General features: G+C 51.6%; 1 protein-coding gene and 1 non-coding gene across 2 annotated transcripts in view; both read right to left on the bottom strand.

The window, feature by feature from the left end:
- The window catches only part of MFRP (membrane frizzled-related protein), a gene marked incomplete at its 5' end in the record, with an annotated part of 46,616 nt that overhangs the window by 11,828 nt on the left and 21,158 nt on the right, over positions 1–13,630 (bottom strand). The window contains 5 exons of the mRNA XM_015405483.1: positions 1,364–1,494; positions 3,823–3,971; positions 7,051–7,127; positions 9,526–9,651; positions 12,888–13,018. Coding sequence (XP_015260969.1) covers positions 1,364–1,494; positions 3,823–3,971; positions 7,051–7,127; positions 9,526–9,651; positions 12,888–13,018 — 614 coding nt within the window. The remainder of the gene's footprint in view (positions 1–1,363; positions 1,495–3,822; positions 3,972–7,050; positions 7,128–9,525; positions 9,652–12,887; positions 13,019–13,630) is intronic.
- On the bottom strand, positions 4,416–4,487 carry TRNAA-AGC. The gene has a single exon. It is a non-coding gene; the product is annotated as a tRNA-Ala (tRNA).

Here is a 13,630-nt window from a genome sequence, read left to right as displayed (position 1 = left end):
TTCCCAGGAAAACAGGCAGGTATCCGCGTGGGCAAATGCCAACCGAGGGGCACCAAGAGGAAGAAATCTGCATGAGGAAAATGGCAGGATTTAACCCCTACCCGTCGCTCCAGACCTCAGTCTGAATTGCTGCTCCCTTCTCCGCCCCCCAGGCCCCTGCAAAATCCCCCTTGCACCCCTCCTGCATAATGACAATAACAAGATATTCATCATTAAGATGAGTTTAGCCAAACCGCCCAGAGACAGAGCTTTATCTAAGCCCGGAGCCCAAAGGCAGAGCCCTGGGGCTTGTCTTTGAATGCTGGAACCCAGTCCTGGGCCCACAAGGAACTAATAGCAATAAAAAAAGGAAAGGATGTTTCTGAGCATATGCAAAGTACATTTCAAGCAGCAGCGTGTGTACTCACAGCCAGCTAGGATAGAGCCAGGCCTAGGAGCGGAGGGCTTTCAGGGAGATGGCTGTTTGGCCTTTCGTTTTGAAGCGGGAGAGGCTTCACTTTCAATCCACTTTCAATCCACTTTCAAACTGGATTTTACCAGGTCACGCACAGGCAGGGGTCATTTGCTGCAGGAGTGCACAGGAGCGGAGCTCCGGCAGTAAATAGCCCGGGGGGCGGGCACATGCAACAAGCCCCACCCCCTGCTCCCAGTAGCCCTCAGTCAGAGCAAGAAGCAGCCAGGGAAGGTGCAGAGACCGCGCCGTTCCCTCCTCTGTGAGGGGAGATCTGCATGTTCCCCCCCTCCCAATAGCCAGCAATCCAAAACAGTCCAGTGGAGCCCGAGCGGTGGGTGTTGCCTTCTGACACACTTCCAGTGATGTCAGGGGGTGTGGCATATGCAAATGAGTTATGCTAATGAGTTATGCTAATGAGCTCCTGCACCTCTTTTTCTACGAAATGACCCCTGCGCACATGTCCTTTCTGCACTTGGATCTCATCCCTGGTTTTATCAGAGTTCAACTAGCGACACAATACCTTGCATTTTCCCCTGGTTATAACAGCATCCATTTATCCCAGGACAAGTGTGTGGTGAAACCGGGGTGACCGCAATGTAATGAGGAAACAAAGAATACCCCGAGATAATTACAGGGCTGGACTTGCGTGTAATGTAGAACGTAAGTTTGGGGACAGGGTTGAACCAGGATTCAAGGTCTAGTGCAGAATCGCCCAAAGTAAAATCAAGTTGGAAAGTGCACTGAAAGTGTATTATTGGTGTGTGTGTGATCGTAAGAGAAAGAAAAGGGAGGCCGGAGAGGGAGCTCAAGAAATGAGGTGGCGGCCCAAGCAGAAAAGAGAGCCAGCCGGCCCCGTTTGACCGTTGCCAGTGCGAGGCGAAGGCCTAAGGATCCACTGTCATCACCTACTTTCCGTGGCATTGTGGGCCCGGTAGGTGGCAAAGAAGCCGTCGTCCGCCATTCCCTCATCTGTCACAAACAGGACCGTCATGACGTGTTGCGAGGAGGTCAGAACCAGTGGTATTTCTGAGCCGCAGAACCTGCAGAAGCAAGAGGGGAAACCTGACCTCTTTTTGAAAGGGAGGTGAGCATGTTAATGGGCCATAAGTCGCTCCTGAGTATGGCGACCCGATGAAGGAAAGACCTCCAAAATGTCCTGTCATGGACAGCCTTGCTCAGCGCTGACACACTGAAAGCTGTGACCACCTGGACTGAGGCTGATTTCGCACAAGGAACTGTGTCGCGGTCACGCCTCCCTTTGCCCCGCTTCTATTAGTCAATTTCCCACTCGGAGCCGCGCGGGCGCATTTTGACCCACGGCTTCGCCCGATTTTGCTTGCGGTTTCGTGATCCTCAAAAAAACAGGACCACGAAACCGTGGGGGGGGGGATTGGGTGAAGCCGCGGGTCAAAATGCACCATCGCGGCTTCAAGTGGGAAACTGACCAATGGAAACGGGGCAAAGGGAGGCGTGACCGCGGTGCAGCTCCTTGTGCAAAATCAGACCATGTGCGTGTGTGATATGCCATCAAGTTACGTCCAACTTCTGGAAGGGAACATTTGGTCTTCCTCTTTTCACCCTGCCTTCAACTTTCCCTGGCACGATTGTCTTTTCCAGGGACTCTTTATTGAGTACCTACACCTGAAATAAAAGAAGTACCTTTGTTTAAATGGAACAAAATAGATTTCTGCAGCTGTGTATACTTGCGCTCCGGAGGCAAGCCAAGCCCTAAATTGGCAGATGAGTCCACCAACAGGTGAGCAAACAGAGAGTAGCTCAGACTCAACTCAAGTGATGCGCGAGTCCAACTGAAGAGCCAGGCCGGAATCTGTAGCTTTATAAAGCCAGGCGGAAGCTTATTGGACTCCTTGTGTCACCTGAGAGCCGCGGGACAAGTATTGCCTTCTGGACTGCAGCGCTGGAGGCACCTGCGAGCAGCAGAGAGGAGGCCAGAGTTCCCCGGGAAGCCGCCACGGTTCTACAGGCACCTAAAGCACGTGGGAAGGGTGGCACAGGGGTGCCGAGAACGACCCTTTTGCAAGACCTTCAGCAGCTTACAGAAGCATTGTGAACGGTGATGCATATGAAGAAGAAGAGAAGAAGAGATTGGATTTATACCCCACCCTTCACTACCCAAGGGAGTCTCAGAGTGCCTTACAAACTCCTTTCCCTTCCCCTCCCCACCACAGATAACCCTGTGAGGCAGGTGGGACTGAGAGAGCTCTGACAGAAACTGCTCTTTTCCAAGAACAGCTCTTATCAGAACTACGGCTTGCCCAAGGTCATCCAGCCAGGTGCAAGTGGAGGAGTGGGGAATCAAACCCGGTTCTCCCAGAATAGAGTCCGCGCACTTAACCACTACACCAAACTGGCTGACCGGGCATCCCCACACAATCAACATGGAAATGACAGAAACGCAACTTGTGCACACTTCAATGACCATGTTTTTCCACAGGGCACGTGGGAAATGCCCTGATATTCATGACATTATGCTGTCAAAGGCTTTCACGGCCGGAGCTCATTAGCTGTTGTAGATTTTCCGGGTTGTACGGCTGTCCTCAGAGTTATACCGGCATCCTCAGGGGTATAACACAGAAAGATGGAGTACATTCTGTGTCTCTGTGTACTCTCTTGACACAGAGAGTACTCCATCTTTCTGTGTTATACCTCTGAGGATGCCAGTCACAGCTACTGGCGAAACGTCAGGTCCTACAATGCCAAGACCACGGCCAGACAACCCGGAAAATCTACAACAGCCAATTCGTGGCATTGTTTGGATCTTTTTGTCATTTCAACTGCCCTGGCTCTCTGCTGAAGCCTCATTCTGATATCTGACTCTCCATTGGCACACATGATTACACGCGGAGGTGCTTTTTACTGAATCATTGGTCCAGCGACGTCAGTCTTGTCTACTCAGACTGAGAGTGGCTGTCTGGAATTTCAGGTAGAGGTCTTTCCCATCACCTCCTTTCTGGCCCTTTTAAACTGGAGATGCCAGGGATTGAATTTAGGACCTTCTGCGTACCAAACAGATGTTCTACCACAGAGCCACAACCCCTTCCCATCTGCTGCGAAAACACCTGGGAACCACAACAGGGACGGGGTTACAGTGTTCCCTCCAAGCTGGGTTAGTGTGAGCCAGCTCACAGTTTTTTAGCCTCCAGCTCACACATTTGCATCTTCACTCAGGAAGGAGGGCTCCAGAGCACACTAATTTACGCAGCAGCCAAATCGCTCGCTCACCGCTTTAATGCCAGTGGCTCACAAGACTTCACAGCTTGGAAGGAGCATCAGTCACTCCTCCGGAAGCTCCGGTTTGGAAAAGGGCTGGATTTCCAAGCATCTTCCTGACCGGGATGCTGCCTTACCTGCCCATGACGCTGCCTCGCCCCATCCCCGCGCTGTCGAACACTTCCACAAAGTCAAAGATGCAATCCTTCTGCGGCTCCAGGCTGAAGTTGTGGAACTGCAGGTCGATCACGTGGCCCACGGGCACCGAGATGTGCCAGTGGCAGAGCTGACGGAGAAAGACAAGGTGGTGAGTCTGTTTGGGGGTCCACCGGTGGCAAGGCCCGGGCATCGGCGGGCAGCTGCAAGCACAGCTCCACAGAGAGCCTGGCAGCAGCCTAGAGCTCTCTGTAATGCATCATACTCATTGATGGCACTGAGTAGATGAGCAAGTAGTAAGCACACAGTAACGACATAGTAAGGATGTAGTACCATTAACAAGGATGTCATGAAGCAGCATTTGAGGCTTCTGCAATGGTTTTGCTCTGGGTGAGAACCCAGGTGCTTCCTTTGAACTCTCGGCTCCATTATTTTGTAGCATCTCCTGAAACTGACCTATACTGAATCAGAGCCTTGGTCCACCACACTCACTGTGTATACTCAGATGGGTAGCAGCTCTCCAGAGCCTCAGCTACAGGTCTTTTGCACCACCTAAAACCTAATCCCTTCTAACTGGGGATGCTGGGGATCGAACCTGGGACCTTCTGCATGCTAAGCAGATGCTCTGCCACTGAGCCACAGCCCCTCCCCTCCTGTTGGATGGGCTGACAAGTATAGCCGGCTAACTGAAGGGTTTTAGGGCTCTTTTTGTAGCAGGAACTCTTTTGCATATTATGCGGCACACCCTTAATGTAGCCAATCCTCCAAGAGCTTACAGAGCTCTTCTTACAGGGGCTACTGTAAGCTCTTGGAGGATTGGCTAAATTAGAGGTGTGTCGCCTAATATGCAAAGGAGTTCCTGCTACAAAAAGAGCCCTGATCGGTGCCCTTGCTCAATTGTCACCTTGCTTTACATTTAATGGAAGGCAGTGATGGACTCAGTGTGTGTACAGCCACTGTGGCCAAAACGGAGGTAAGCAAATGTAGGAATGAAACAGGTCCATACTGTCCGTCCATTAAGACTTTGGCTGGCTCTTCGGCCTGAGGGTGCCCAAGGGACTCTGCTGATGGGTCTGTCTTGCCGCATCCCGCGGACTCTCCAAAGGACTTTTCTAGACTCCTCCTTCCTACGCCAGTTTGGTGTAGTGGTTAAGAGTGCAGACTCTAATCTGGGAGAACTGGGTTTGATTCCCCTTTCCTCCACATGCAGCTGCTGGCGTGACCGTGGGTCAGTCACAGTTCTCTCAGAGCTGTTCTCTCAAGAGCAGTCCTCAAAAGAGCTCTCTCAGCCCCACCTACCTCACAGGGTGTCTGTTGTGGGGAGGGGAAGGGAAAGGAGTTTGTAAACTGCTCTGAGACTCCGAGTGAAGGGCGGGGTGTACATTCAATCTTTCTTCTTCTTCTTCTTCTTCTCCTTCTTCTCCTTCTTCTCCTTCTTCTCCTTCTTCTCCTCCTTCTCCTCCTTCTCCTCCTCCTTCTCCTCCTCCTCCCCCCCCCCATCTGGTGGGACCCTGGGTTGATCGTCTTATACTGGGTTCTGTTTTTCACTTAGCCAACTAGGGGGACTCCACCTATTCATGGGTTCAAGAGGCTTCTTGTGGCCACAGTATAACTGCAGACAGCTCTAAGTGCATCACTGAAAACGTATTAAGGATGGAGGGGGATTTCTTCATCTGGCAACAACACTGCCCCAAAGTCAGGTTGCTGATTCAAGACACGCTGACTCATTCCAGATGTTGAGGCAGCAGGGCACGTGAATCTGCTGAGATGAATCATCCTCAAGGCTGTCAACCACTTAATGAAACCTTAGAAGCGTGACTGCTAATTGATTAAATCTGCATACATTTGCATACAAATAAAGACCATTCTGAAGGGGGGAAACATACATCCTTATTAGATACCGAGGAGTAGCAGTTGGTATCTTAGGACAAGCCTTCCCTATGTGTAGGAAGAAGAAGAAGAAAAAAAAGAAGAGATTGGATTTCTACCCCGCCCTTCACTCGGAGTCTCAGAGTGGCTTACAAACTCCTTTCCTTTCCCTTCCCCTCCCCACAACAGACACCCTGCGAGCAATGCTCCCTCTAAGCTGTGGAGTCCTGTGAGCAAAAATTCTACTTTGTGAGCTACTGGCATGAAAGTTGTGAGCGAGCGATTTGGCTACTGTTTGCTCTGTTTTGCTCTGGAGTTTGCTCTAGTTTGCTCTGGAGCCCTCCTTCCTGAGCTAAGACAAAAACGTGAGCTGGAGGCTAAAAAACTGTGGGCTAGCTCACACTAACTCAGCTTAGAGGGAACACTGCCTGTGAGATAGGCGGGGCGGAGAGAGCTCTGACTGAGAACTGCTCTGGAGAGAACAGCTCTGAGAGAACTGTGGCTGACCCAAGGTCACACCAGCAGCTGCATGTGGAAACATGGGGAATCAAACCCGGTTCTCCCAGATTAGAGTTCACGCACTTAACCACTACACCAAACTGGCTCTCAGAAGGAGGAATGCCCCTGAGTTTTGGAACCATATTGAAAAAAGATTAAGGTTTAAAGCCCAGACCTGGGTGGCCCGGGTGGTACATCCAAGTACTAACCAGGACCGACCCTGCTTAGTTCCCTAGATCTGACAAGATCGGGCTAGCCTGGGCCGTCCAGGTCAAGGGAACACCTTTACCCCTCACTATAAAGGTAAAGGTTCCCTTGCTCAAAAGCCAGTCAAATCCGACTCTAGGGTTGCGGTGCTCATCTCCGTTTCCAAGCCGAAGAGCCAGCGCTGTCCGAAGACATTTCCGTGGTCATGTGGCCGGCATGACTAAACACCAAGGCGCATGGAACGCTGTTACCTTCCCACTGAAGTGGTACCTATTTATCTACTTGCAATTTCTTGCTTTAGAACTGCTAGGTTGGCAGGAGCCGGAACTAGAGACGGGAGCTCACTCCATCATGCGGCACACTCGGGTCTCGAACTGCTGAACTACCGACCTTCCATAGCCTGCAGCTCAGCATCTTAACCACTTGAGCCACCGCAGCTCCTATGCAAACGCCCTAATAGAGGGTAGGATCAAACAATTCTTTGCTTTTTCTGGAATCAAGCCAGCGTCAGTCATTGCAAAACCACTGGAAACAGCTGTAGGGCTTGGGAAATTGCCAGCGGGGTGCTTGCCCAGACCAGCATAATGAGATTCCCTCTTCCAATTCATGATCAGATCGCACAGGCTGTTGCTCACCTGCAGGTTCGGGTACTGGTGGGGGTGATTGGGACTGAAGAACTGGCCTTCCAAGCTAGTCAGGGTCCCCCCACATTCTGCAAAGAGACAAACGAATCAACTCCCTGAAGTGAACAGGCTCGCATTGTGAACAGAGGGAGGATTTGGGTTGCCAATCCCCAGGTAGATAGGAAAAAATACATAACACTGTGTGTAATGAATGTACACTTAAAGTAAATCTCTTTTGTGCTTTTTCCTTATTCCCTATTCTTCTTTATAAATATTGGTGTAAAATATTTCAAAACATAGATTCACCACAACAATACATCAAAATGCAGGTTTTACACTATGTTCAGACATTCAAAACAGCACCATGTCAGTTTCACATACACCGATCCCAGGGGACTCTAGTACTTTACCCCTATGGAATACAATCTTTTTCAAGGACAGTGATATACACACAAGACATAAGGCACAATAAATCCTCTTCGTGAGTACAAAATTCTTAAAATAGCAGCATATTTCTATGGTTCCATCAGAATCCTTGGGGCAAACATAATAACTAATCTAGGAGAGCATTGTGTCTAGATCACGGGAGGTGGTAGTTCCGCTCTATTCTGCTATGGTCAGGCCTCACCTGGAGTCCTGTGTCCAGTTTTGGGCACCACATTGTAGGAAGGATGTTGACAAGCTTGAGCATGTCCAGAAGAGGGCAACCAGGATGGCGAGAGGGTTGGAATCCAAGTCTTATGAGGAAAGGCTGAAAGAGTTGGGTATGTTTAGCCTGGAAAAGAGAAGGCTTAGGGGGGACATGATTGCAGTCTTCAAGTATTTGAAGGACTATCATGTAGAAGATGGAGCAGATCTATTCTCTCTTGCTCTGGATTGCAAGGCTAGATCTAATGGGTGGAAATTACAGGGAGTCGTTACCGGCTAAATATCAGGAGAAACTTCCTAACTGTAAGAGTGGTTGAGCAGTGGAACAGTCTGCCTCGGGAGGTGGTGGAGGCTCCTTCGCTGGACGTTTTCAAGTGGAGGCTGGATGACCATCTTTTGGGTATGTCCTAGGGCTGTCTTTCGGCTCTGCTCCTGCGGAGTGCAGGGGGTTGGACTAGATGACCTGCAAGGTCCCTTCCAACTCTAACATTCTATGATTCTATATCTCTCAAGTTCTATCAGGCAGAAAATTAAAAAAATAAAAATAAAAAGCACAAAATAGATTTACCTTAAGTAAACGTTATTTACACACAGTGTCATGTATCTTTTCACATCTTCCTAACACTGTGACCCTCGTTTTTTGTACTAACCTCCAGGCGGAGCCTGCAAATCCCCTGGAATCACAGCTAATCTCAAGAGCGGCACGCCTTGAGACAAGGGCTGCTTTGGAGGGCGGATTCTATGGCATTATACCCTACTGACGTCCCTCCCCTCTCCAAACCCTGGCCACCTTATGTTCCACCACCAAATCTCCAGGTATTTCCCAACCCAGAGTTGGCAACCGTACCCAGTTCTATTGCCAGGGTGGGGCCAGTGGGTGGGATGTTCCACCTGGGGTACTGTCCCCCCCCCCCAAGGATTAAAAAAAATTTTTTTTAGGGTTTTTAACATGACGGTTTCCGGGGCTATTTGTGAGCAGGAACACACAGGAACGGTGTTCCGGCTGGCTTCAGAGTTGGCTACGCCAACTCCAGCCTCTGTGTGTGCGTGGGTACAAAGGGAAGGCCTGGAGAGTGACCCCCCCCGTGACTCTGAGGCGGGCGAGCTGGGGGGGGGGCGCTGGAAGGATCAGGGAGGCATTTAAATGCCTCCCTGTGCCTTCCCCGGCCTGTCCAAGGGCCGGCTTGCCTGGGCAAGCCAAGAGAGGGCAGTTTAAACTGCCTCCCCTCCCCTCCAAGGGGGGGGGGCTTGCCTGGGCAGGCCAAGGGAAGACATGGGGGTGTGGCCTAATATGCTAATGAGCCACACTGTCAGAGTGTGGCCTAATATGCTAATAGGTTTCTGCTGCTGGGTGTGGCCTATTACGCTAATGAGTTCCTGCTGGGCTTTTTCTACAAAAAAGGCCCTGACGGTTTCCACTTGAAGGATGGGAGCTTGTTTCGAGAATTTGAAATTTTCCAGCTTTCCAAAACTCCCCTTTTAGAGACTACAAGCTTAAAGGGGTAACTTAAAACAGGGCTCTCAGTTTTGTTTCAGGTGGGGACTAGACCTTCCCCGGGAAGGGCATCACTATTAAGAACATAAGAGAAGCCAGTGTTGGATCAGGCCAATGGCCCATCCAGTCCAACACTGTGTCACACAGTGGCCAAAAATACCCGGTGCCATCAGGAGGTCCAGCAGTGGGGTTTTTCCCCTCCGTGGAAATTGACTGAGGAGGGACTAGCCCCCCCCCCGGAAATGTTGCACCCCCACCTCATGCTGCAGGCCTCCCTGCCCCACTCCCATTCTCACAGTGCCCCATTGCAGCGTGGGTCTCTCGCCTGAGCCGTGTAAGCGCACCGTGGTGCTTGGTGCTGCAGTTGGCTTCGTCACTCTTGTCGATGCAGTGGTAGAGGCCGTCGCACACGGAGGCCTGGAGGAGGCAGAGTCCGCCGTCACAGAGAAACTCGCCCCAGGAACAGTTCTCTAGAACAGAGGAATACCTTGGAGGAGGAGGAGCTGACCATTCAAACCGACTTGAAACTATCTGGAAACCACAAGGGATCTTGGGAACTGTGGTTTTCTGAGACTTCTGTTCGACGCCCTTAGCCCAGTTATAGAAAAGACGTTCTGAAGAAGTGAGCAGTGACCTCCTACCCTGCCCACAGATTTGGCTAGTTTAAGGTGCTACCGGACTCTTGCTCTTTTCTATAGACAGACCAACACACAACTACCCATCTCAGCCCAGTTATAGAAGAGCCAGCCGTGTGGTTATTTGCAGGGGTCGTTTCGTAGAAAAAGAGCTAGGGGAACTCATTAGCATAACTCATTAGCATATGCCACACCCCCTGACATCACCGGAAGTGTGTCATAAGGGCACACACCCCGCCCCCAACGGTCCCGGCTGCCGCCGCCGGCCTTGCAGCTCCACTGCTGAGCCCCATGAGGGGCCCGGCGGTGGACCTGCAAGGCCGGCGGGAGTGCAAAGAAGCCCCGCGAAGGCCCTCCCTGGCCCCAGGCAGGCAGGGGTGGGGAGAGGCAGGGAGGAAGCAACTTACCCTCCCTCTTCTCCTGCCTCCTCCTGGCTGAATGAGGGCCGGAAGCGGGGCGGCCGGAAGCAGGGGGCGGGGCTTCGTCATGTGCCCCACCCCCCGTACCTCACCCGGGGGAACTGCGATCCCCCGCAATCCCCCCCGAAATGACCTCTGGTTATTTGGGCAATGGAGATAGAGGGACTGTGGTTCAACAGCAGAGATTCTTCTTAACATGCAGAAGTTCCCAGGTTCGGTCTCCAGCATCTCCAGTTAAAAGGACCAGGCAGCAGGTGATATGAAAGATCTCCGCATGAAACTCCGGAGAGCCACTGCCAGTCTGGGCGGACAATACTGCCCTTGATAGACCAAAGGTCGGATTCAGCAAAAGGCAGCACCGTGTGTTCAACTGTGACATTTTAATTTTTTCCCCCAGTTTGAATAAATATCTTTTGGTTCCTTCCCTTTACCCAGGAAATTCCTATGCCTGGGGAATAAAATTAGCAGACGGTATGCTGCTGCGTTGTAACTGAATGCCCAGGCAACTGGTGGATGGAACATTCCTTTGTATTTTCTGTCCCACCATTTTTGATGGAAGAAGAAGAAGGAGGAGAGATTGGATTTATACCCCGTCCTTCACTACCCAAAGGAGTCTCAGAGCGACTTACAAACTCCTTTCCCTTCCCCTCCCCACAACAGACACCCTGTGAGGTAGGCGGGGCTGAGAGAGCTCTGACAGAAACGGCTCTTTTTCAAGGACAGCTCTGACAGACCTATGGCTTGCCCAAGGTCATCCAGCAGGTGCAAGTGGAGGAATGGGGAATGAAACCCGGTTCTCCCAGATTAGAGTCCGCGCACTTAACCACTACACTAAACTGGCTCTCACACCAAACTGGCTTTACAAAACTCAGCCTAAAGTTGGCAACACTACCCAGTGGAGACAGCTATCGAATTTGTTTCAAATATCAGTTGCAAAAAATGCTTTGAAGCACGCGAAGCTGCCTTATACTGAATCAGACCACTGATCTGTCAAGGTCAGTATTGTCTACTCAGACTGGCAGTTGCTCTCGAGGGTCTCAGGCAGAAGTCTTTCACAACTCCAATTGCCTGATCCTTTTAAAATTGAAGATGCCGGGGATTGAACCTGGGACTTTCTGCATGCAAAGCGGATGCTCTGCCACTGAGCCGTGGCCATTCCCCAAACACGCATAGACACATGAAGCTGCCTTATTCTAAACCAGACCATCGATTGCCTACAGACTGGCAGCCGCTCTCCAGGGTCTCACCTATGACCTGATACTTATTGGAGATGCTGAGGATTGAACCCAGGACCGTCTGCTTGCTGCTGCTGAGCCAGGGTCCCTCCCCTTGATCCCCTTATACTTGGATGGGAAGGTGCTCTTCAGGAGTGACTCCAGGTGGGCAAAGTATCCACCCAGTGCCCCTTGTTGTGTACTTGTGTGTGCACTCCTGGAATAATGAGTGGAATTCACCCCCTTTTGTGGTCCTTAAAGCCCTGCCGGTGCTAGAAAGGCTAAACAGAGTACAAAAACGTTGCTCCCTCTAGTCACCTCTCCCAGCATCAGGGGTCATTTCCTGCAGGAGCGCACAGGAGCGGAGCTCCGGCAGTAAAGAGCCCAGGGGGCGGGCACGTGCAACAGGCCCCACCCCCTGCTCCCAACAGCCCTCAGTCAGAGCAAGAAGCAGCCAGGTAAGTTGCAGAGCCCCCCCCCCGGCCCCCGGTCCAAAACAGTCCAATGACACCTTTGAGGTCAAGTTTTGTTCAGGTACAAGCTCTCCCTCCTCTGCGAGGACAGATCTGCACGTTCCCCCCCCCCAATAGATAGCAATCCAAAACAGTCCAGTGGAGCCTGAGTGGTGGGTGGTGCCTTCTGACACACTTCCGGTGATGTCAGGGGGTGTGGCATATGCAAATAAGTTATGCTAATGAGTTATGCTAATAAGCTCCTGCACCTCTTTTTCTACGAAATGACCCCTGCCCAGCATGAAATGGGAGAGACCCCCCCAGAGCGGCAGGGTGTTCTGGCCTTAATCCTCAGTCTTGATCCCGCATTCTTGGTGGCAGCGAATGGGCCCTGCGTCTCTGGCCAGCAGAGGGCACTTGGCTGGACTGTGGGCCATGGCCGATGGCCAAGCATGCCAATCCTTTATGCGGGACCTGGCCAACACCCCCATATATAGGGGGTGGTGACCTGGCTGGGAGTTCCTCCCCTCCTTACCATCACATCATCCCACCCTTCTCCTCGACCGCCTCTGACTTAAGGCTGTAAGCTCCTTGAGGCAGGGACCAGACCTTGGAGCTCATGCTGTGGACACTCCGTGCAACGATGTAGCTCTCATCAGGAGATCTTTGCCAAATTATCCGGGGTCCAATGTTCCCTCTAAGCTGTGGAGTCTTGTGAGCAAAAATTCTGCTTCGTGAGCTACTGGCATGAAAGTTGTGAGCGAGTGATTTGGCTGCTGCATAAATTAGTTTGCTCTCTGGAGCCCTCCTTCCCGAGCGAAGACCAAAATGTGTGAGCCGGAGGCTAAAAAACTGTGAGCTAGCTCACACTCACTCAGCTTAGAGGGAACACTGCGGGGGTCTGGATAGAGCATCCGGAAGGATTGCGATTAACTTGCTGGGGGAGTTGCTTCTTCCCGCCCTCCCCCACAACGGGGTGCGCTTACTTTCACTCGGTGCAATCGCTCGATACTGGGCAGTGAAGCCTGAGGAGGTTGTGATCCCGTAGGAGACAAAGGTGACTTGCATCCAGCTAGAGTTGGTGTTGATGGTGGCAGGGGCCTCTTGGCCACAGAACCTGCAAAAGCCAAAAGAACACCCAGATCGCAAGATGTGATAGTCCTGATGGACACTGCATTGGTCCGGCCACATCCGGAGTCTTGTGTGCAGTTCTGGAGGCCTCACTTCCGAAAGGATGTGGGCAGAATGGAGCGGGTGTGGAGGAGAGTGGCGAGGATGATTGGGGGCCTGGAGACCAAGAAGCCCTAAGAGGAAAGGCTGAGGGACTTGGGAAGGTTCAGTCTGGAGAAGAGGAGGCTGAGGGGGGACTTATTAGCTTGGAGAAACGACGGCCGAGGGGTGACGTGATCGAGGTCTATAAGATTATGCAGGGGATAGAGCAGGTAGAGAAAGAAGTACTTTTCTCCCTTTCTCACAATACAAGAACTCGTGGGCACTCCATGAATTGCTGAGCAGCCAGGTTAGAACAGATAACAGAAGCACTTCTTCACCCAAAGAGTGATTCACACATGGAATTCACGGCCACAGGAGGTGGTGGCGGCTACAAGCATGGACGGCTTCAAGAGGGAATTAGATAAGCATATGGAGCAGAAGTCCATCAGTGGCTATTAGCCACAAGGTATAGATAGGAACTCTCAGGCTGGGGCAAGTGATGCTCTGTATTCCTGGT

Source organism: Gekko japonicus, unplaced genomic scaffold, assembly GCF_001447785.1.
Source record: "Gekko japonicus isolate JY-2015 unplaced genomic scaffold, Gekko_japonicus_V1.1 scaffold2070, whole genome shotgun sequence".
Lineage (NCBI taxonomy): Eukaryota > Metazoa > Chordata > Lepidosauria > Squamata > Gekkonidae > Gekko > Gekko japonicus.
The sequence above is the reverse complement of the archived record's forward strand: the minus strand, read 5'-3'. Positions and strand labels throughout refer to the sequence as shown.